Below are 24,612 nucleotides of genomic sequence, written 5' to 3'. Positions count from 1 at the left end.
TGATCTTGGCTTCATTATAGACTTTTTTTAGTAACTGAATTAGCCTACATCATGGCAAGACATACCTATTTAACAAACAAAAAAATGGTAAAATAAATAAATGTAACGCTTTTTCTTTATTAGCCTATTACATTGTGTTACTGTAAATTAACTTTTTAACCCAACAGTTGGGTTAGTCCATATTTGACCCAAAATTGGGTTGAAACAACCCAGCATTTTTTAGAGTGTATACATTTGAGTTCAAACACCTCTTTCGCTACTGCGGTCAAGCCAGCCGCGTCTTGAAACTACACGGTCAAGCCAGCCGCACAATTTTTTTGCTGCGCGTCTAAGCGCGCACTTACGGTATGGGTGCTGGGAGCGGTTAAAATGGATGTAAAGAAGCTGTCATAAAGGCGTTTCCTTTATACTTTTGCTGATATTTTCAATAGATTGCTGCTGTTCACGGTGACCCAAAATATGTCTGCATAAAACGTAGTTTAACCCTAAAAAGACCATAAAGCAATATCAGAATTTTTATTTATTGCTAATTTATATCATGACATAAATAATACAATTTCAGGATTTTTTCTTGAACATTGAATTAATGTTTGTGAATACATCATTTTTTTGTACATTAACATTTGTATTGTATATTTATTAATATACATAATTTATCAAAGTTAATATATATATATATATATATATATATATGTGTGTGTGTGTGTGTGTGTGTGTGTGTCTGTGTACACCTTTAATCTGATACTTGTTTACAGTGACCCTGACTATTACTGTATTAATTTTCAAGTTAAATCTATTGTACAATTTCTGTACAAATTAAAGGCAAATCACTCCAAAACTTAATGTACATTCTCAGACTATTTCATAAAAAGCACTTACTTGTAAAAAGCTTTCCTTCATAGGTTTGCTCATTCTTCCAGTTGATTCAAGTTCACAGTCACCCTGACTATTACTGTATAACTTTTCAAGTAATTTTACTGTATAGTTTTGGAGAAAATTAATGACAAAATTACTCCAAAAAATGAAGTGCATTCTAGCAGTTGCACCATTACCCATTTTCAAACACTCAAATCTTTCATAGTATGGTGTGTGGCTGGGAGAGGGAGTTCACAGACACAAATAGCCGTTGACAAAACCCCGGAGCGGGTTTTATTGTGACAATTGCAAATGGTGAATCAAAAAAAGGTGAATACTATGGTAAACGCGTGCTCGGTGCTGCAGGGCAGTCCTGTAGAGGGGTGGGTGAACCAGGGTGAACGTGTGGGGAAGGCCGATCATCAGCCGCTGGTCTCTGCAACAAACAAAGAGCACACAGTTAGCGTCCTGCATAATCTGAGGCGAAGCTCAACCTCCTTCCCATCTCTTCCATTTATATATCCTCCTCTTAATGATGTGCAGGTGCTGACGATCGGCACTCGCTTTCAGGTGTGAGGGCTGTTTCCATGGCGACGCTGCCCTGGCACTGGGTGACTCGCCACACTCCCCCACCCCCCCCCCCAAAAGCGTCGTCCTGGTACGTCTGTGAGGAGATAGGGGAAACCACGAGGGGAGGGGGGAGATATTAACTGACCGACCTGCCCATCCTGACCACATCCGAGACAGCCCATTGGCGTTTCCATGGGAGGCTCCAGCCCGATTTTGTACTCTGAAGTGGAAGTCCTGGAGTGCCAGAAACCACAGAGTGACTCGGGCATTGGTCTCTTTTGCCCTGGCCATCCATTGGAGAGAAGCGTGATCCGTGACTAGCGTGAAACTTCTTCCCAGGAGGTAATACCTCAACTCCAGGACTGCCCACTTAATGGCTAGAGCCTCCCTTTCCACTGCGGCATACCTGGTTTCCGCTGGGCTGAGTTTGCGGCTAATATACACGACTGGGTGCTCCTCTCTCTTCTTTATTTGTGACAGCACGGCTCCCAGCCCTGTGTCGGAGGCGTCCGTCTGGAGGATGAAGGGGTGGCCGAAATCCGGTGCGTGCAGGACTGGAGACGAGGAAAGCGCCTCTTTGAGGGTCTGGAATGCTGTCTCCGCTTCCTGGCTCCATCTTATTTTTTCCGGCTGCCCCTTTTTGGTCAGGTCGGTCAGTGGGCTGGCAACAGAGGAGAAATTTGGGATGAAGCATCTGTAATAACCGGCTAACCCCAAGAAGGCACGTACCTGTGACTTTGTTGTCGGGCGTGTTGCTTTCCGGACGGCCTCGACTTTCTCCTGTTGGGGTTGGACCAGTCCTCGTCCGACCCGGTAACCCAGGTACTTAGCCTCTGACAGTCCGAGATGGCATTTCTTAGGGTTAGCCGTAAGTCCAGCCCGCCGTAACTCCTCCAGGATGCTCCGTAATCTGACTAGGTGGTCCTCCCAGCTCTCAGAGTGGATGACAACATTGTCGAGGTAGGCCGCCGCGTACTCCTGGTGGGGCCTCAGCAGGACATCCATCATGCGTTGGAACGTGGCAGGTGCCCCGTGTAACCCGAAGGGAAGGACGCAGTACTGCCAGTGGCCACTAGGGGTACCGAAGGCTGTCTTTTCTCGGGACTCCGGGGAGAGGGGCACCTGCCAGTAGCCCTTTGTTAGATCCAGGGTAGAGATGAATCGGGCCCTGCCGAGTCGGTCTAGGAGTTCATCCACTCGAGGCATGGGGTAGCTGTCGAAGGAGGACACTTCATTTAGGCGACGGAAGTCGTTGCAGAAGCGAAGCGATCCGTCAGGCTTTGGGACCATGACGATGGGGATGGACCAGGGGCTACGAGATGCTTCTATCACTCCTAGTTGGCGCATCCAAGTGATTTCTTCCTCTATAGCCAGCCAGCGAGCCTCCGGTACCCGGTAGGGTCTCTGCCGCACAATTACTCCGGGAGGGGTGCGGATGTCGTGCTGGATGACTTTGGTCCGCCCGGGCCGTTCGTCGAACACATCTGGGAACTGACTGACCAGGGAGGTGAGGTCTTTCTTCTGGGGTGCGGACAGCTGCTCACCTAGGTGCACTACAGAGGAACCGGTTTGTGCCAGCGCCGCTACCTGGGGAAGGGGCGCTGTCCACTTCTTCAACAGATTGAGGTGATAAATCTTTTCCTCGTGTCGACATCCCGGCTGACACACCCTGTAGGTGAAGGGGTGGCCGAAATCCGGTGCGTGCAGGACCGGAGACGAGGAAAGCGCCTCTTTGAGGGTCTGGAATGCTGTCTCCGCTTCCTGGCTCCATCTTATTTTCTCCGGCTGCCCCTTTTTGGTCAGGTCGGTCAGTGGGCTGGCAACAGAGGAGAAATTTGAGATGAAGCATCTGTAATAACCGGCTAACCCTAAGAAGGCACGTACCTGGGACTTTGTTGTCGGGCGTGTTGCTTTCCGGACGGCCTCGACTTTCTCCTGTTGGGGTTGGACCAGTCCTCGTCCGACCCGGTAACCCAGGTACTTAGCCTCTGACAGTCCGAGATGGCATTTCTTAGGGTTAGCCGTAAGTCCAGCCCGCCGTAACTCCTCCAGGATGCTCCGTAATCTGACTAGGTGGTCCTCCCAGCTCTCAGAGTGGATGACAACATTGTCTAGGTAGGCCGCCGCGTACTCCTGGTGGGGCCTCAGCAGGACATCCATCATGCGTTGGAACGTGGCTGGTGTAACCCGAAGGGAAGGACGCAGTACTGCCAGTGGCCACTAGGGGTACTGAAGGCCATCTTTTCTCGGGACTCCGGGGAGAGGGGCACCTGCCAGTAGCCCTTTGTTAGATCCAGGGTAGAGATTAATCGGGCCCTGCCGAGTCGGTCTAGGAGTTCATCCACTCGAGGCATGGGGTAGCTGTCGAAGGAGGACACTTCATTTAGGCGACGGAAGTCGTTGCAGAAGCGGAACGATCCGTTGGGCTTTGGGACCATGACGATGGGGCTGGACCAGGGGCTACGAGACGCTTCTATCACTCCTAGTTGGCGCATCCAAGTGATTTCTTCCTCTATAGCCAGCCAGCGAGCCTCCGGTACCCGGTAGGGTCTCTGCCGCACAATTACTCCGGGAGGGGTGCGGATGTCGTGCTGGATGACTTTGGTCCGCCCGGGCCGTTCGTCGAACACATCTGGGAACTGACTGACCAGGGAGGTGAGGTCTTTCTTCTGGAGTGCGGACAGCTGCTCACCTAGGTGCACTACGGGGGAACCGGTTTGTGCCAGCGCCGCTACCTGGGGAAGGGGCGCTGTCCACTTCTTCAATAGATTGAGGTGGTAAATCTTTTCCCCGTGTCGAAGTCCCGGCTGACGCACCCTGTGGGTGACTGGGCCTACCCTTTCCGTGACAGTATAGGGCCGCTGCCACGAGGCCAGGAATTTGGAGGTGGCAGTGGGTATCAGAACTAGCACCTGATCCCCTGGCTGAAACTCTCTGGGCTGCGCGGGCCAGTCATACCCCCGTTTTTGGGAGCGCTGGGCCTCGGCGAGGTGTTCTTTCACAAGGGGCATCACACGATCGATCCGCTCCCGCATCTCCTGTACGTGCTTGATGACTGACCGCTGGGGGGCTGGTTGCTGCTCCCAGGCCTGACGGGCCACGTCGAGAAGACCCCGTGGTTGGCGGCCGAAGAGGAGCTCAAACGGGGTAAATCCGGTGGAGGCCTAGGGCACTTCCCGGATTCCAAAGAGCATGTACGGCAGCATCAGAAGGGGTGGCCGAAATCCGGTGCGTGCAGGACCGGAGACGAGGAAAGCGCCTCTTTGAGGGTCTGGAATGCTGTCTCCGCTTCCTGGCTCCATCTTATTTTCTCCGGCTGCCCCCTTTTGGTCAGGTCGGTCAGTGGGCTGGCAACAGAGGAGAAATTTGGGATAAAGCGTCTGTAATAACCGGCTAACCCCAAGAAGGCACGTACCTGTGACTTTGTTGTCGGGCGTGTTGCTTTTCGGACGGCCTCGACCTTCTCCTGTTGGGGTTGGACCAGTCCTCGTCCGACCCGGTAACCCAGGTACTTAGCCTCTGACAGTCCGAGATGGCATTTCTCCGTAAGTCCAGTAAGTCCAGCCCGCCGTAACTCCTCCAGGATGCTCCGTAATCTGACTAGGTGGTCCTCCGAGTGGATGAAGTGGATGACAACATTGTCGAGGTAGGCCGCCGCGTACTCCTGGTGGGGCCTCAGCAGGACATCCATCATGCGTTGGAACGTGGCTGGTGTAACCCGAAGGGAAGGACGCAGTACTGCCAGTGGCCACTAGGGGTACTGAAGGCCATCTTTTCTCGGGACTCCGGGGAGAGGGGCACCTGCCAGTAGCCCTTTTTTAGATCCAGGGTAGAGATGAATCGGGCCCTGCCGAGTCGGTCTAGGAGTTCATCCACTCGAGGCATGGGGTAGCTGTCGAAGGAGGACACTTCATTTAGGCGACGGAAGTCGTTGCAGAAGCGGAACGATCCGTTGGGCTTTGGGACCATGACGATGGGGCTGGACCAGGGGCTACGAGACGCTTCTATCACTCCTAGTTGGCGCATCCAAGTGATTTCTTCCTCTATAGCCAGCCAGCGAGCCTCCGGTACCCGGTAGGGTCTCTGCCGCACAATTACTCCGGGAGGGGTGCGGATGTCGTGCTGGATGACTTTGGTCCGCCCGGGCCGTTCGTCGAACACATCTGGGAACTGACTGACCAGGGAGGTGAGGTCTTTCTTCTGGGGTTCGGACAGCTGCTCACCTAGGTGCACTACGGGGGAACCGGTTTGTGCCAGCGCCGCTACCTGGGGAAGGGGCGCTGTCCACTTCTTCAATAGATTGAGGTGGTAAATCTTTTCCCCGTGTCGAAGTCCCGGCTGACGCACCCTGTAGGTGACTGGGCCTACCCTTTCCGTGACAGTATAGGGCCGCTGCCACGAGGCCAGGAATTTGGAGGTGGCAGTGGGTATCAGAACTAGCACCTGATCCCCTGGCTGAAACTCTCTGGGCTGCGCGGGCCAGTCATACCCCCGTTTTTGGGAGCGCTGGGCCTCGGCGAGGTGTTCTTTCACAAGGGGCATCACACGATCGATCCGCTCCCGCATCTCCTGTACGTGCTTGATGACTGACCGCTGGGGGGCTGGTTGCTGCTCCCAGGCCTGACGGGCCACGTCGAGAAGACCCCGTGGTTGGCGGCCGAAGAGGAGCTCAAACGGGGTAAATCCGGTGGAGGCCTAGGGCACTTCCCGGATTCCAAAGAGCATGTACGGCAGCATCAAGTCCCAGTCGCGCCCATCTTCTGCCACCAATCGTCGCAACATCCGTTTTAAGGTCTGGTTAAATCGCTCCACCAGGCCGTCTGTTTGGGGATGATAGACCGACGTCCATAGCTGCTTGACTTTGAGAGGGTGACAGAGGTCTGACATCAGTCGAGACATAAACGGGGTTCCCTGCCACATACTGTATTAATTTTCAAGTCATTTGACTGTATGGTTTTGGAGGAAATTAAAGGCAAATTCACCCCAAGCATCTAAATGCATAAGCACTTTTGCATCACGTCCCATTTCAAACACTCATAAAAATATTTTCTTTATAGGTTTGCTCATTCTTTCAGTTGATTCTTGTTTGCAGTCACCCTTACTATTACTGTATTAATTTTCAAATATTTTTACTGTGTGGTTTTGGAGAAAATTAAAGGCAAATTCACTCCAAAAAAAGTGCATTCTAGCAGTTGCACCATTACCCATTTCAAACACTCATAAAAATCTTTGCTTTATAGGTTTGCTCGTTCTTTCAATTGGTTCCTGTTCACAGTATCCCTGGCTAATACTGTATTCATTTTCAAATATTTTTACTGTATAGTTTTGGAGAAAATTAAAGCCAAATTCACCCCAAGCATCTGGGTGCATAAGCACTTTTACACCATGTCCCATTTTCAAACACTCAAAAAATATTTTCTTTATAGGTTTGCTCGTTCTTTCAATTGATTCCTGTTCACAGTCACCCTGAGACATTTAAAATATGACCTGGCTAAACTAATTTAGCTCTTGCATCCTGTTAAATGCCCTAATTTGGAACATATACCTTATCTTTTGAGTTCAAAAACACATAGTAAGTATTATATAACAAACATTATTTGCTATTATTATTATTAATCTATTTCAGTGTGAATTGTAAAAAACAGTCATGTTCATGTTTTGATTTCCTTTCCATTATTTTTATTTTATTTTAATTATTTTTTTATTGTACAGAAATCTTGTAACCAATTATAGTCCTCATGCCTCTGCAGAACTCCTTGGTGTCATTCTGCCACAGCCTCTGCTGCAGCTTACTCCTATAATAATTTAATGATAATAATAATGCATTTTATTAGGCACCTTTCAAGACTCAATGACACCTTAAAATAACAGTAGGCTATTGACTGATTGACTGCAATACAACCTAATATAATTTAAACAAGAGTTTTATTAAGACTGAAATACATAAATAAGTTGTGATAGTGATTATGTAACCTTTGTTATGACATTTCACAGATACAAATGCAAATATGTATTTTTTTTAAATGCAATTAAACAAAAGCCTAATATGAGAAGATGATTTTAGGTGTATGCATCAGTGTGCAGAAGACAGTCAATAAATGTTCACAGGTGTTGAAGCCACAGTAGGCACTGTTGTGCAGTCTGATGGGATGTACAACAGCATGCCCAAAGTGCTGTTATTCCTTAAGATGCACAAAGTTGTTTTCTGAAATAAGAAAGGCAACATAAATAAATAAATGTGTAATATATATAAATTGCATGTATTTATATAAAATGTATAATATTTATAAAAGTACATAAAATATGATAAAATACAGTTAAGTAAAATTAAAATAAAAGTGTCATCATTTTCAAACAACGGCACTGATACTATATTACTGATTTTTTCTTTGTGTTGTCAACTGTCTTACCTTAGTAAGACATGTGTGATCAGTGTCTTGTTGTATCTGGATTTTAATTCAGATAGATCATTTTAAAATGAATCTCAATACAATTGTAATTGATCAGTTACAGGTAAGGAGAAACAATAAATTGCAGCTAAGCTGACTGATGATTACGGTAAACAAACACAGCAAAACAAATAATAGCTTTGCAGGCATAATCACCATAAACAAATACAACAACCTCAGGGCTATAAAAGCAAAGACATAAGAAAATTTAACTAAAGGTTAGAAATTAGTAACCATGGACACAAATAAGGACTGCTCAAATGGGTGATGAACACAATCAGTTCATAAGGTTAAAATGAAGATTTTAACTTAATTAAATGTGACACTAACAATTAAAATGTAAGAAGAGGTTGAGTGTATGACGTCAGGAGAGTATTTCCCAGCAATTGTGTCCAATACTATATATAAAATAAGAGTCAGTTTCTTCCTGTTCCTGTCCTCGTTGTATGAATTTGTTTCCAGCTGTGTTTGTTTAATTAGTTAATTTGCTCCCAGGTGTGTCCCATTGATGTCTGTGTATTTATAGTGAGTCCCATTCAGTGTTGCTTTGTCTGCTGTTAAACGTTGTGTTGCTGTTTCTCCGAAGTTCCCCGTTTGTTTAAATTAAGTTTCTTGTTTGAAAATGTTCTCCTGTGGCTCCTTCTTGCCTGAGTGTAACATGACAGTATGACGTGAGGAGAGTATTTCCCAGCAATTTTGTCCAATACTATACATAAAATAAGAGTCAGTTTGATATGGTAATAAGCATGGTACGTTTGCACAATAATTCCTTCAAAAACGGAAACTTTATGTTAGAAAATGGGACATGAGTGCAACAATACACTCTATAAAAACATTTTTGGAGTGAGTTTGCGTTTCCCAGAAACTGTAAAGTAAAATGACATGAAAATTAATACAGTAATAGTCAGGGTCACTTTGAACAGTAATCAACTGAAAGAACGAGCAAACCTATAAAGAAAAGATTTTTATGAGTGTTTGAATATGGGACGTGATGAAAAAGTGCTTATGCACTTAGATGCTTGGGGTGAATTTGCCTTTAATTTTCTCCAAAACTATACAGTAAAAATATTTGAAAATTAACACAATAATAGTCAGGATCACTGTGAACAGGAATCAATTGAAAGAATGAGCAAACCTATAAAGGAAAGATTTTTATGAGTGTTTGAAAATGGGACGTGATGTAAAAGTGCAAAGGTGCACATAGATGCTTGGAGTGATTTTGCCATTCATTTTCTTCAAAACCATAGTCAAAAAATTTAAAAATTAATACAGTAATAGTCAGGGTGACTGTAAACAGGAATCAATCAAAATAACGACCAACCCTGTAAAGGAAAGATTTTTATGAGGGTTTGAAAATGGGACATGACGTAAAAGTACTTATTCACTTAGATGCTTGGGGTGAATTTGCCTTTAATTTTCTCCAAAACTATACAGTAAAAATATGTGAAAATTAATAGTCATAGTTAGGGTCACTGTGAACAAGAATCAATGAAAGAATGAGCAAACCTCTAAAGAAAATATTTTTATGAGTGTTTGAAAATGGGTAATGGTGCAACTGCTAGAATGCACTTTGTTTTTTGGAGTAATTTTGTCATAAATTTTCTCCAAAACTATACAGTAAAATGACTTGAAAAGTTATACAGTAATAGTCAGGGTGACCGTGAACTTGAATCAACTGGAAGAATGAGCAAACCTATTAAGGAAAGCTTTTTACGAGTAAGTGCTTTTTATGAAAAAGTGTGAGAATGCACATTGAGTTTTGGAGTGATTTGCCTTTAATTTGTACAGAAATTGTACAATAGATTTAACTTGAAAATTAATACAGTAATAGTCAGGGTCACTGTAAACAAGTATCAGTTTAAAGGTGTATACACACACACACACTGTTAATATATATATTAACATTGATAAATGATGTATATTAATAAATGTACAATACAAATGTTAATGTACAAAAAATAATGTATTCACAAACATTATTTTTCAATGTTCAAGTCATTTAAAAAAATCCTGAAATTGTATTATTTATGTCATGATATAAATTAGCATTAAATAAATATTCTGATGTTGCTTTATGGTCTTTTTAGGGTTAAATTACGTTTTATGCAGACATATTTTGGGTCAACGTGAACAGCAATCTATTGAAAATATCAGCAAAAGTATAAAGGAAACGCCTTTATGACAGCTTCTTTACATCCATTTTAACCGCTCCCAGCACCCATACCGTAAGTGCGCGCTTAGACGTGCAGCAAAAAATAGTGAGGCTGGCTTGACCGCAGTCTTTCGCTGGCACTTAACTGTTACACTTAACACACACACACAAATCAACACTTCTCTCTTCTGCATATTTACTTCTGCTTTAGCATACAGGTGCATCTCAATAAATTAGAATGTCGTGGAAACGTTCATTTATTTCAGTAATTCAACTCAAATTGTGAAACTCGTGTATTAAATGAGAGACCATTTTGAAGGCTCAGGAAACCTTTGCAGGTGTTTTGAGTTGATTAGCTGATTGGCATGTCACCATATTCTAATTTGTTGAGATAGTGAATTGGTGGGTTTTTGTTAAATGTGAGCCAAAATCATCACAATTAAAAGAACCAAACTACTAAGCTTAAACTACTTCAGTCTGTGTGCACTGAATTTATTTAATACACAAGTTTCACAATTTGAGTTGAATAACTGAAATAAATGAACTTTTCCACGACATTCTAATTTATTGAGATGCACCTGTACACACATGCATTTATGGTTTACAGGGACTTTCTATACGGAGCTTATGTTCCTGTAATACCTATGTCATTATGCTCACGCACACACACACACTATACATAGTGAACAGTCAGTTCTTGAACTTCATTTATTGGAAGCATGAAGCAAAAGACCTGGGTCCAGTTGCATAAACTTAACCTCGATGTTAAGACAGTGTCTTACAGTTTTTCACATTTGCTAAGACACTAAACCCCATTCTCTGAACCAAATTCTCAATAGCCTAAACCAGTTTGTCAAATAAATCACTCTTTCTGCACAACCTTAAACAAGTTCAGGCAGTTTAGATACTGTTTGCAGATCTCTTTTTGCAAAACTCGAAACACATTCTCACTCACTAAAATGCAATTTGCACTGTGATAAACTTGTGATGCAAAACCCTAAACACAAGAAAGCAAAAGTTAAGCACAACTGCAACACGGCTGTCATCGTTTACACACAATAATTCAGAACTGTTCACACTCGTTTCTAAATACAATATGCGAATGTACAAAATACAAGCCAGTTCAAAGTGCACAGATGGCATGGGTGGAGGAAGAGGAGGACGAGGAAGAGCCAGGCCAAGAACAGTCATTTCAGATGAAATCAGAGCTACTGTGATCGACCATGTTCTTGTGTGTGGAATGACAGAGGCAGGACAAAGAGCTCAACATCATTTGAGCAGATTCTCTGTGGCCACCACAATCAGTTGGAAAGTTCAAAAGAAGAGTGGAAGAGAATCTTGTGTAGAATTGCAAGACTACCACGTTACATAAGGTGGAAAAACTGGCCTGTGGTGGCATAAACGTGCTGTCTTGTCAAGGCTGGATCCGTCACAGCAGAGGGGTTTTTCCCTTTTGCCCGCCTGCGACATAGATGAAGTGTGTGTGTATGTATTTATTGTATTTTTTATTTTTTGAGAGTAACTTTTTTTGGTATATTCTCTAAGATTCTTCTAAAATGCCTATTATACAACATATTACAAGTATATTCATATTAATGCTGGACACAAAAGGCACCTGTTTTGTATAATAGACCACATATTTACTATAACTAAACATTGCTTTGTCTGCAAGATGTTGAAAAAGAAAATTATAACCTGAGATAGAGATAAAATTATGCAACTGGGTGCTAGAAAGAAGCCTTACTGGAAGGCTTTTATGTTTAGAAAGACCGTTCGATTAATTGTGTTGAAAATACTCCAGCTTATACTGTAATAGACCGTACATTGTCCTCAAAGTAGCAATAGTTCAGACTTCTGAATTTCATGAACTATCAACATTAAGAGTCTGCAGCACACTCTTGAGTATTGAAGCAAATCCTCTGATGGCATGCTGGTTTACGGGCTGCTGTTTGACAGATACCACCAGGCTTTCATCACTGCCAGGGGCCTGCGGGTCCCCCTGCAACAGTTCGGCGAGGATCAGGGTCCCAGTGCTCCTGGTGTAAATGTAGGCCTTCCACAGCACAGTGTCTCCCGGGGTGAAGGCCAGAGTCTGGATCTTCACCAGCTGTAAGGCAGCCTGTAACGTATCCGGAGCCGTTCTGGGTCGAGGGGAACCCAGAGTTTGCCTGTGGAGAATCTCCAAGTCCAGCCACATTTTCTCAAACGTCTCATGGGATAGAGGAGGACCCAAAGATAGACTGATCTCCTCTTCTGTGTCATTTGGGCTGGAGAGGGTTACATCTTTACTCCGTTAGTCAGAGAAACACGGGTGAGCACGGGTGGGGTAAGACAGTCACATGATTAGTATTGCATTTATTATAAAATTATAAATTAAATGTAGAATACTATAATATTTATTTATATTATACATATTGTATATTTAAATCACAATTCATTCAAATGATGTACATAATAAAAAATATTTACTGTCAGGATTAATATTATTAACTAAAACGGATTTTTATTGAATTATTACAAAATTATAATTATTATAAAATTATTTAAAGTAAAATAAACATTCACCAAAATAAAATAAAAAATAAAAGAACAAGGTAACATTTTTACATTTTTGTTGAGCTGAGGTACAAAAATATCTACTATAGTAAACTTAGAAATAAAATATAATAAAAATTATACAGACATAAAAAAAAACAGGTAGGATGAGACAGTAATATGTTGTTATATTAGTATTTAATTTATTATAAAATTAAATGTATAATATTAAAATGTACTTAATGTATATTTAATTAAATGACAATTAAATTAAATATACTATATTTACATAATATAAATTAAAATTATGTAAACAATAAAAAATTAGTTATTACCAGGATTATTATTATTATTAACTAAAACTTATAAAAAAAACTACTTTTTAATAAAAAATAAAAAATAAATGAACCAAAATAAAATATAATATAATCTAAAAAAACAAGGTTACATTTTTTCATTTCCGTTTAAAATTGAGGTACTAAAATAACTAAAACTAAATAAACTAAGAACTGAAACTTAATTAAAAAAAATAGAGATTTAAAAAAAATGAAAAAAAGTAGGATGAGACAGTTTTACGATATATATTACTACTGAATTTATACATTTATAAATTAAATTGATAATATTATAGTTTAATTACATTTAAATAACAATTAACTAAAATAAAATAAAAAATAAGTTAAGGGGGCAGAAGAGGTGGTATGAGCTGGCCTGGAAGACAAGGGGCAGACAGTGTCTAAACAAGACGTAAGAGTGGAGCAGAAAGTATCAGTACTAGCACTGGTAACATCAAGAGATGATAATTGTTCAGGGGAAGGAAGTGAAGATGAAACCATAGCAGACAGCCGGGAGGGTGAGAGTGAGGCAAATGGCTGCAATATAACAAAGAGTGAAAATTTGAAGGGGGTCTGAATACTTACCGTACCCACTGTATATATATATATATATATATATATATATATATAAACCTAATAAAAATAACAAACAACTAAATTACTAAAACTAATCAAAATGAAAATGAAAAGAGAAAATATAAAATTTAAATCTAACAAAATTAACAAAAACTATAATAGTATATCAAAGATGCAAAAATAAAACTGTTTATAGTCATAAAAAATGATGTCATTTTAAAAATCTTTTTACCTGGCAACAGCTCCTTTCCTGTACTGTTGGATGGCTGGTCAGCGGCTGATATAACAGCAGTCTGAAGGCATAAATCGCGTCCAGACAGCAGGCCGAGTGTGTTGAAGGTAGAGGCCCACTGACTAATGGGCTCTTCTTGCCGTCCGGTGAGAACACTCATGGACGGATCGGATTTGGGTCCGGTTACAACTTTCCTCGTCTCTTCAACTCCACGCTGAAGAAGTCTATAGTACAGCAAAGCCCGGTCACGCACACACACGTCGCTCTCTTCCTCTGCCGTGGACCAAAAAATATTGTAAATGAATCACAGAAGCAAGAAGCTCTTAACTAAATGTGTCAAAGGACACATTGCTTCTATTTGACATTGTCTGTAAACATGCTCTACACACCAATACAGTAATGTAAAAGACGGCCCAGCATGTCTTGAGTCTCAGCGGGACGGCACAGGAACGTCTTGACTGCAGTGGTCAGCAGCTCCATCTTCACAGCCGAGGACAGCTCAGTCTTCAGCCCATCTATGTAGCCCTCCATCACATAGGGGGCGCTACTGATCTGTTCACCATGTTCTCCCAGAAGCCATAACAGAGTCTGCTTTCCCTGCAAAAACAGGAAAAATTATGTAACATTGTCTTCTCTGTAATAGAAACTTTACCATTTCATATCAGGATGATCAGGAGGTGAGATATGCCTTGGCTTTCTCTTATACTGATGTGGATATTCAGAAGACTGTGTGCGGTAGGCTGCACTGGGCTTTAGCTTGGTTGTCTTCTGTAAAGCCAATTTGAGGCATCTGTGCTCCAGAGAAAGTTCTTTAGACACTGTATACAGACTTTGAATTTGTGATGATCTGAAGGCCTGTAGTGCCAGACATATTCCTTGATGATGTAAAGAGACTAAAAGCTGGATATGATTTTCTGGCTAAGCCATAAATTATAATGTTTAAATACTCCAGGCTCTGCTACCAACTTAAAATATCCATGGCTTTAAACCATCTACATTTTAATATCTTTATATGAGGGATAAAATACAATTCATTATCAAGGGTCAAAGCATTTGAACATAATGCTACCATGTTAGCATTAAGTATAAATAACACATAAGATGCAAATACTGTGGAGATGTTTATCATATTTGCATCAATATATACATAAGCAACAATACATGGACACACCGTTCATAAGTTTGGGGTTTTGTTGTTTTTGAAAGAAGCTGCTTATGTTCACCAAGGTTGCATTTATTTTATTATATTGTGAAATATTATTACAATTTAAAAGAACTGTTTTCTATGTGAATATATTGTAAAATGTAATTTATTGCTGTGATCAAAGCTGAACTGTCAGCATCATTACTCCAGTCTTCAGTGTCACATGATCCTCCAGAAATCATTCTAATATGCTGATTTGCTGCTCCAGAAACATTTATTATTATCATCAATCTTGAAAACAGTTGTGCTGCTGAATAGTTTTGTGGAAACTGTGATACATTCATTTCAGGATTTTTTGATGAGCAGGATTTATTTTTGATGAAATTCTATTTCAGATAAATGCATTTCCTTTGAACTTTCATCAAAGAAGGAATTCTGAAAAAAAAAATCAACATTGATAATAATCAGAAATGTTTCTTGAGCACCAAATCAGCATATTAGAATGATTTCTGAAGGATCATGTGACACGGATTTGTAAAATAGTTTCACAATATTACTATTTTTGCTGTATTTTGGATCAAATAAATGCAGCCATGGTGAGCAGAAGAGACTTAAAAAACTCACCGATCTAAAACGTTTGAATGGTAGTGTATATTACTGATCCCAAACATTTGGTAGTATATGAAACAACAGGCCCTTTTCCCCCAGAATAAGTTTTTAGTGTCGCCTGTATCTTATGGTGACCTGGAATCAACCAGTTTGATAAGTTTGGACCCAACTGACTTTATGTTTCTCATTACCTTTTCAATTGCAAGACGTATGCTGAAATGCTTGAAATTATTTTTGTAGATAATTATAAATTGCCAATGCATGCATTTCTTTACAAAACTAACATCTTTTTTCCATATTGTAAAGGATGAGTTTAATGGGATTGTGAAGAAAAAGCATCAAAAAGTGCCAAACATAGCTTGCTTGTTGTAGATGGTTAAAGTAAAATGCGGGTGAATCATCTCACCTCACTATCTTGAGGACTGTCAACACAGGCCTCCACGGTCTGACACACAGCGGCTGTACTCTGAGGACAGAACCACACCAAATCCCTGAATGTCTGGATCACCGCTAAACACACACACACACACACACACGGAAGAGTTGATTCTGTGAACTGATAATGGCCTTTAGCAAACAAAGCATTTATCCAGGCTGGAGAAAGCACCTGCTAAAAGGTGTGTGAAAATCAAACAGTACCTCATTTAGAAAAAAATCAAACAAACCTTTACTCTCCTTTACTCATTAACATAAAAATCACAAGCATGCACAAGTGTGGCTTAGATTTCTCTCATACCTGACGTGATGTGATCTTGTTTCAATGCCAGCAGGCCAGTCAGGATATCAAGACACTTCTCACTGTAGGTTCGTGCAATGCGACCTTCAAAAAAATAAGAGAGAGAAAATGTTTTACTTAACATAATAAATTTAGACGTAACAGTAATAGTCATTTTAGCAGAAAGCTGCAATGATAAATTAAGACTGTGATTTATATTACAGGACAAGCGATATGAAGTGCCATACTGCCTGCTTTGGAAATATTAAAAGTTAACCTGTCCATTCAGAATTGTATGTATTTTTTTAAGGTCTCAGGTCATTACAAATTGTACACACCACTCTCCACGTATAGGGAACAGATTGCGTCCCTTTACTTTTTTTAAAACAATAAAGGTTCAAATGCCATTTTAAATTTGTATGGTAAATTATTATATCTTAGCATGAAGGCGCTAGTTTTAGTCAAATCTCTGAACTAAGATTCTTAAATGGTCATTTAATTTAATGTAATTTTGGGGGGTGGGGGGTATCTGAGTGGTCTCAACTGTATCTGACCATTAAAATCATTCAAAAACAATCAATAATATATATTAAATATTAAATAAATACATAAATATTATAATTATACATTTGACAATGGATTGATGTTGAATTTATATTTAATTAAATGTAGAAAAACTATCAAAAATCGTTGTACCATTTTTTTCACAAAAAAGGAACATTTCATTGTCTCATTACTTTATGATTTTCTTTTTTTAATGAAATGTAAAAAAAAATAAGGCTAAATTTAAACACCATTGCCCATTCTGGTATTTATTATTTATTTTTCCATTAATATAAAAATAACTTATTACATTTGTTAATTTACAGTGTATTACTAAATGAAACCACACAAACAAGGGTTGTAAACTATATTTAGACATGCCCCAAATTTTAACAACAGGGTTGCAAAAATCGCAAAATAATTCTCAGTTGAATGAATGAATAAATGAATGAATGAATGAATGGTTTGACCTGATGAAGTGGGCAAACAACATTTTCTGAAAGTTAGGCACCTCATTATTTGTTAAAAATAAGAATAAAAAAAGTTTAAAGCCAATTTTATACCCTAAAGCCCTGTTCACACCAAGAACGATAACTATAAAGATAACGATATTAGTGTCCACACCAGCGGACGATATCGTCTGTTTATTCTAAGCACACACTCGTCTGTCACTTTCAATTCTCAAGCTCGTTTTCACACCAAGAACGATAACTATAAAGATAACGATATTAGTGTCCACACCAGCGGACGATATCGTCTGCTTATTCTAAGCACACACTCGTCTGTCGCTTTAAATTCTCAAGCTCGTTACAGCAGGATGGATTCTGATTGGCTGTCAGTTTTTTATCGTTCATCAGCTGGAAAAAAATCGTTTTCTAAGTGAGTCCAACGATCTCGTTTCTCTTTGTCTTTATCGTTATAGCTGTGGTGTGGACTCTGCTATCCTTTAATATTGAGAAGGATTTTTAGAACTATATCTTTATCTTTATAGTTATCGTCCTTGATGTGAACGGGCCTTAATTGTGCAAAATGCTTACAGCAGCCAATTTGACATTTGCTCCTCAAAATAAAGTTTCTGTGGGTTACGATTATTTAATCAAACGTCTGAGAGAAACAAGCAGCGTCTTATGGGATGTGGTACCTATAGCAGCAATGGCTGCCTGGGCCAGTTCAGGAGACACATCAGTGCAGTAGCTTCTCAGCTCCTCCAAAACCAAAGCCACATTTTCATCATTCACCAGCTCCACCAAGATCTCCATCTTGCGAAACTTAATGTACGTCGGTTCAGAGTATCCACAAAAGAAGCATTTGTAATGTGTGCCGAAAAGGCCCGGCTGACTCCGCATGACCTGCTGTACGTGACAGAGGCCAGTAAAGCGAAGCTCGCGTGACGCAGCACCGCAGGTGGCCAGCAGGGGCGCACTTGTGCACAGGAGGGCGTCGGCCTGCACAGCCGGGTGGGCGGAGGCTAAATGAAGGAAGAGGCGGAGCGTGGCAACTGCGACATGTGCGTGAGCGCTTTGGAGGAAGGCGTGTAGTAGGCTGAGGACGTCGAACAACTCGTCATCGCTACGAGGATGGTAACGTAGCAGGAAGGTGAGGACTTCACTCTGAGCCCAACTGTCCAGGTCCTTCATTCTGAAGGACAAAACACATCAAAAAAACACAAAGTCAGTCATTAGACAATCTGTTAAAAAGGTCAAAGACATACATGATGCTTTCGAAAGCCTTTGAAAAACTTTTGTCCTGCAAAAATGCAACTTTGAAATTGTTAACTAACTGATGTGTTGATATTGTTAACTAATACTATAACCATTAAAATACATTTTCGGAAATTGAAATAAAGCTGAAATAAAATAAAAATATTCAATGAAAAACTTAAAAAATTTAAAGTAAAAATGTTGCCTTGGCAACTTACTGAAATAAGTTTAAGCTGAAGTACTAAAATTAAAACTAAAACAGACAATTAAATTAAAGCTAAATAGAAATGCCCATAACAAAATTACTAAAACCTAAACTAAGATTAAAATTAAAACTGAAAATATAAAAACAAGAGCTCATTGAAAATTCATGAATAATATAATAGTATATAAATATACAAGTGTTGTTTTAGTATTGAGATATTATTATAGTTTGTAATTAATATTCTGAATCAGTTTTTATATTTGAATGTTAGTTAAAGTTTTAGTCATTTTGATGACTTTTTTTTTTTTACATATATGTCTGTATAGTTTTTTTTTCTATTCCATTTTTAATTTCAGTTATTTTAGTACATCAAGTTAAACTAAATTTAAATGAGAAATGTTGCCTTGACAACTAGCTGAAATTTTGTTTAAAAACTGTTTTTAAGTAATGGAATTTTACCGATTAAAAAGAATACACTTAAATGCATTCAAGGTGTAAGGAAAATGTTACTATTTTTTACTTGACAAAGTCATTAATCTAAAAATCTTCTTGAAATAGTGTGTTTTTTTTTTCAAAACCGTACAAAACCAAGATGAATATTAAGAGCAAATTTCCTGCATAGAACTTAACACATGATTTAAACTAAATTTTTGACATTCTTAAAACAAATGAGGGTGAGTTTTCATGACAAACATGACATGCTTGGATGAACTATTTTACATAACATAATGGCAAACACGGCACACCTGTTGAGAAGGTGATGAGCAATGGGTTTGTTAATAACCACACCACCCTCATCTTTGAGAATTTCCTCCAAGGCACGGAGACAGTTCACTACAACCACAGGGTCTGGGTCCCTCAGAAGCGCATACAGCTCATTTACTATAATGCCATCTAAAAGACACACATCCAGAACATTTATTTACATGTATTCATTTGGCAGACAGAGACTTAAAGGAATAGTTCACCCAAAAATGAAAATTTGCTGAAAATGTAGCATTGCATCACTTGCTCTGCAAATGGATGCTCTGCAGTGAATGGGTGCCGTCAGAATGAGAGTCCAAACAGCTGATAAAAACACCACAATAATCCACAAGTAATCCACACCACTCCAGTCCATGAGTTAACATCTCGTGAAGTGAAAAGTTGCATGTTCGTAAGAAACAAATCCATCATTAAGACGTTGTTTCTGGCTAAAATACGAGTCCTCTAGTCATAATACTGTTTTCTCCAATGAAAAAGTCAAACAAAAACAGTGTAAAACAGCTCTAAACAAATATGCTGATGGATTTTGATGTGAGAAGACAACAGGGGATGGACTTTTTCAATGGAGGAAGCGTTATTATGGATTGTGGTCTTGTATTTCGGACAGAAGCAACGGTTTGAAGTTAAAAACTTCTTAATGATGGATTTGTTTCTTTCACAAGTCATTAACTGATGGACTGGAGTGGTGTGGATTACTTGTGATGTTTTTATCAGCTGTTTGGACTCTCATTCTGACGGCACCCATTCACTGCAGAGCATCCATTGGTGAATAAGTGATGTAATGCTACATTTCTCCAAATCTGATGAAGAAACAAACTCATCTACATCTTGGATGACCTGAGGGTGAATACACATTCCGCTAATTTTCATTTTGGGACATTCTACATTCATTACATAAAAACATTAACTGGACCCTTACAGAAAGGCTATTCAAAGCCCCTGCGGCTATAAATACGCTGCGCATTTAGGAAATACAGGAAATGCCACTGTACTGTACTGCTGTTAAGAAGCACTGTGATCAACATTTCCTGGTTTTGCCCTGCTTTTGATGAAAAGTTAGTAGGTTTTAGTTTTCAACCAAAAACAACAATCCAACGGGTTGTCTACAAGTATGTGATATGTTCTGTTGAAAATATGTTCTTTTCAGTTAAGAATTCTTGACATGCTGTTAGTCATCACAATCACCAGAAACATTCCTTTAAAGGGAGCTGTCTGACCCAACATTATAAATCGCTCTGCTTATGACTTTTTATGCACATGTATTAAAATAAGCAAGCAATATTCATCACATTATCCTTAACTAGTATTACAATTAAGATAAACAGAATGCGTGACTCTACCTATCTCTGTGTTGGGCTGCAGACTGTGCATTTTGGCACAACCAAGCACAGCGACTCTCCTTACGTAACTGGCCTTGTCCCGCAGACCAGCAACAATGGGCTGCTCTATGTACTCTGTCATTCCTGGCATCCTGAAAAACAAGCAAATAGAAGGAAGCATGTCAATTAGGACAGGTAGACACAGTAGCTTAGTATTTATTGAAGAAATATTCCACTGTAGACTGTTTTACACCATGATTTTCACACAGTTAAAGGGTGTGAAGAAATGCACATGAAGAAAATGTGGGGGAGCTGCTCATGCAAATCTCACAACCATGATTCCAGAGTGTTCTGATTGGTTGTCTGGGACGTTGTTGGGAAATTACTAGTCTGTTGTTGCTAGGTGACTGCTAGGGTGTTGCTAGGCTGTTGTTTTGTTTTGAATGGTCTCTGAGTTGTTGCTAAGTGATTCCTAAGATGGTTGCTAGGGTGTTGTTTCAGAGTTTTGTGTGGTTGCAAGATTGTTGCTTGTTAGGATGTTCTGGGGCATTGCTGGGTCATAGCTTGACTATTGTAGTGTTCTGGGTGGATGTTAAGGGGTTGCTAGGTGATTGCTAGGGTGTCTTGGATGGTTGCTAGGGTGATGGCTGCTAGAGTGTTGCTAGGCTGTTTTTGTGTTCTGAATGGTTGCTAGGTTGCCAGGGTGATTGCTAGGTGGTCTTGTGTGGTTGCTATGGCGTTACTTGTTAGGGTGTCGCTAAGATATTGTTGCAGTGTTTTGGCAGGTTGCTAGTTTATTTCTAAATGATCGCTAAAGTGTCCTGGGAAGTTGCTAGGGTGTTGAGTGTAGCAAAGGCCAAATGTTGCAGTGTTTATTGCTGGGGCAATGTTGTTGCCGTGTTCTGGGTGGTTGTTAGGGGGTTGCTACGGTGTCGTGAATGGATGTCAGGCTGTTGTTTTAGAATTCTGAATGGTTGCAAGGGAGTTGCTAAGTTATTGCTAAAGTGTCCTGGGAGGTTGCTAGGATGTTGCTTGTTAGGGTGTTGCAAGGCTGATTGTTGTGGTGTTCTGGGACTTTGTTTGGCTGTTGATATTGTGTTCTGAATGGTTGCTTGGGCGTTTAAGTGATTGCTAAGGTGCCTTGGTGGTTGTTGGTGGTCTTGTGTGGTTGCTAGGGCATTACTTGTTAGGATGTTGCTAAGATGTTGTTGCAGTGTCCTGGGAGGTTGCTAAGTGATCAGTAAGGTATCCTGGGTAGTTGCTTGTGTAGCGAAGCCGACTGTTGCAGTGTTTGTTGCTGGGGCATTGTTTGAATGTTGTTGCCATGTTCTGGGTGGATGTTAGGGGGTTGCTAGGCTGATTGTTGTGGTGTTCTGGGACATTGTTTGGCTGTTGTTGTTGTGTTCTGAATGGTTGCTAGGGTGTCTAAGTGATTGCTACGGTGCCTTGGGTGGTTGTTAGGGGGTTGCTAGGTTGTTGTAGAATTCTGAAAGGTTGCAAGGGTGTTGCTAAGTGATTGCTAAAGGGAGGTCAGGAGGTTGCTAGGGTGTTGCAAGGCTTATTGTTTGAGTGCAGACAGAAGAAAATAAATTATTTAAAACATACAAACCTGAAGTTGCACATGTTCCTCAGGGCCAACCCTCGCACCATGGGATTGGGATCAGCGCAGTCCTTACGGAACGTGTTGATGGCCAGTAGTGCCAGGTCAGGCTTGTCACTGGCATAGGTGCACATGTACAGATATACCAGCTTCTTCTGAACAATATCCACTTTGGCACTGGCTTTCACCATGTCCATAAATAAAGCTGAGACATCCAGACCCTGTGTCATGTACCTACAAAGAAACAAACAACAGCCTCAGATATCGCTTTATGTCTTATTTGTCAACATTTAGTTCTGTCTAACTAACAATAAGAGTTAAGGTGGAAATCAAGCTGTAAAGTACAATGAATAATGACTTGAATGTTATTCTGTTTCTTTACAGTTGCTGCTTTATAAGGCTTAGAATATATGACTACTTCATTATACTTTTTTGCTCAAGGATTTTTATGACTTTTCAATGAACCTGCAATTACCGGATAATATTTAATGGATAAGAAATAATTCAGATTGAATTTGCTAATAAATCATTCAAACTGATTTGTGAACCAGTTCAACTGATTCATTCAGTGTCAGGAACAATGTGTTCACATCACTATTTCTTGCAAACAATTTATATTCTACACACTCTACTACACAAGCAATATCTAGCTGATGCATTATTTATAATATTTATTTATTTATAATTAATTAATATTTTCCTATTATTATTCCAGGCTTGGAAACACTATTTTAAATTGCTGATATTTCCAGGTTTTCTGTGATTGTTTGGTGCTTTTTGTCCTTTTGGTTCTTGACAACAAGTCTCCATTTCATTGCATTTCATTCACTTTCACTGTATGGAAAGGAGCAGTTTGAACATTCTGCTAAGTATCTCTGTTTCACAGGATAATATGAGGGTGAGCTGATAATTTAAATTTTTGGGTAAGCTATTCATTTGTACTTTTGATAATTGTCTCTTTCAGTAAAAAAAAAAAGATAATTTCACGGACCTGATGACTTTGGTGATGTAGTTTTTGTACCGGAGACGGTCTGCTTGGACATTTGGATTGGACAGAGCTCGCTTGAGCTCTTTAACCGTCTCCTCCGAGCCAAAATAAGGCATTGTGCTTCAGGCGCCTGCCACAAAAGCAGAGGAACACAGTCTGAATAAACTCAACTCAAACTCTATCTTCTCATTCATTGAGAACATGCTTGTATTGTGATGCAATGTAATTGTTCTCTAATTATGTTTTCTGGTTTGTGCCTAATCATAACAAATATCATAAATCATAATAAGTGTCAGTATGATAGCACAGAAACACACAAACTAAATCATCCCCACCAAACAATTAACACTCATAACCAATCATAACGAAAGTCAACCTTACAGTAACAGACCAACCTAAACGGAATATGATGTGCTGACAGCTTTCCGATTTTATAGACTGACATTGTGCTTGTTGATTAGCTCTTATGGAGCTCGCATCTAGAGTTTACATTGAAAACAAGACTTATCATCTCCATTTCTAAAAGTACAAAATGTGCTTTCTGCACACACAAAGGGCAAGTAAGACATACGTATGTAACATACCTCCTGTATCAGTTTCTAAACAGTAAATCAACACACACTCATATAAAAGAAAATACTAGTAAGAACTGAATATTATAATCCATCAGAGCGTATTTATATCAATCAGGAAGCGTGAAGCCAGAATCAGCTTTTTACTTCCTGTAACACATCGTCTCAAAATTCAAAATAAAAGCCTTTTTCCTTTAAAGATTAATTAAAACAAACAAACGAACTAATCAGAATAATACAAATACATAGTTACCTTAAATATACTTGCCATAAATATTTCAATAAGTATAAACTTTTAAAGCTGTGTCTATAAGCTATAAACTCTCTTCTTTTTCATTTTGAAATGTTGTTTAAATCATGTAATTAACGTTGTACTCAACAGCCCTTCTTTTCTACACTGATCTTTTTTCTTGATGAATAGTTAACCTTGAGGGAGGTTGTAAAATAACTGAGTTTACCTGTTTTTCTTTTGTTATCTGTTAAGTTTGGCCTTACAGCGGGATGTAAATTACATTATATTATATCAAATTACATTACAGTGTACTTTGAACTACAGTGTGTTGATGCACTGAGAAGTTTATCTGAAATTAGCACTATATATATAACAGGTTCTTAGTAAATACATATAAAGTAAATACATTATGATATGCTTTAAGCTCCAGGCATTGACTTCTTCGATGTAATAGTGTAGGCGTAAATGGCAAGTAGTAGTCTTTATATTAGCAATTATTTATATATTATTATAAAT

The 24,612-nt window shown here is 39.9% G+C and overlaps 1 protein-coding gene across 4 annotated transcripts; it reads right to left on the bottom strand.

Annotated features, from left to right (window-relative positions):
• Positions 1-1,209: 1,209 nt before the first annotated feature.
• Positions 1,210-23,963, bottom strand: LOC107672998 (AP-4 complex subunit beta-1-like). 4 transcript variants are annotated; one of them, XM_016466425.1, is made up of 11 exons: positions 23,877-23,963; positions 23,296-23,422; positions 22,314-22,538; positions 20,726-20,856; positions 19,367-19,514; positions 17,857-18,353; positions 16,194-16,277; positions 15,864-15,967; positions 14,094-14,301; positions 13,705-13,977; positions 1,210-1,291 (listed from the first exon to the last, which is right to left on the bottom strand). In XM_016466425.1, exons 2-11 carry the CDS (start codon positions 23,406-23,408, stop codon positions 1,278-1,280), a joined length of 1,797 nt encoding a protein of 598 aa, XP_016321911.1. In that variant the 5' UTR covers positions 23,409-23,422; positions 23,877-23,963; the 3' UTR covers positions 1,210-1,277. The 4 variants fall into 4 exon arrangements, with proteins under 4 accessions (XP_016321911.1, XP_016321902.1, XP_016321887.1 ...); XM_016466416.1 differs by lacking the exon at positions 1,210-1,291 and adding an exon at positions 7,456-7,630; XM_016466401.1 differs by lacking the exon at positions 1,210-1,291 and adding an exon at positions 11,566-12,309.
• Between the last annotated feature and the right edge of the window lie 649 nt (positions 23,964-24,612).

The sequence above is a fragment of the Sinocyclocheilus anshuiensis genome, unplaced genomic scaffold (genome assembly GCF_001515605.1).
Source record: "Sinocyclocheilus anshuiensis isolate Anshui unplaced genomic scaffold, SAMN03320099.WGS_v1.1 scaffold453, whole genome shotgun sequence".
Classification (NCBI taxonomy): domain Eukaryota; kingdom Metazoa; phylum Chordata; class Actinopteri; order Cypriniformes; family Cyprinidae; genus Sinocyclocheilus; species Sinocyclocheilus anshuiensis.
This window is presented reverse-complemented; position numbering and strand designations above follow the sequence as displayed.

What these genes read in the sequence shown, in the direction of transcription:
- LOC107672998 (XM_016466401.1), bottom strand. Translation starts at nt 23,408, where the DNA reads ATGCCTTATTTTGGCTCGGAGGAGACGGTTAAAGAGCTCAAGCGAGCT. An exon ending in GCTCATCACCTTCTCAACAG is followed by an intron (nt 18,354 to 19,366) that starts GTGTGCCGTGTT and finishes TTTGTCCTTCAG; the next exon opens with AATGAAGGACCTGGACAGTT. An exon ending in AGGAAAGGAGCTGTTGCCAG is followed by an intron (nt 12,310 to 13,704) that starts GTAAAAAGATTT and finishes AACGGAGTAAAG; the next exon opens with ATGTAACCCTCTCCAGCCCA.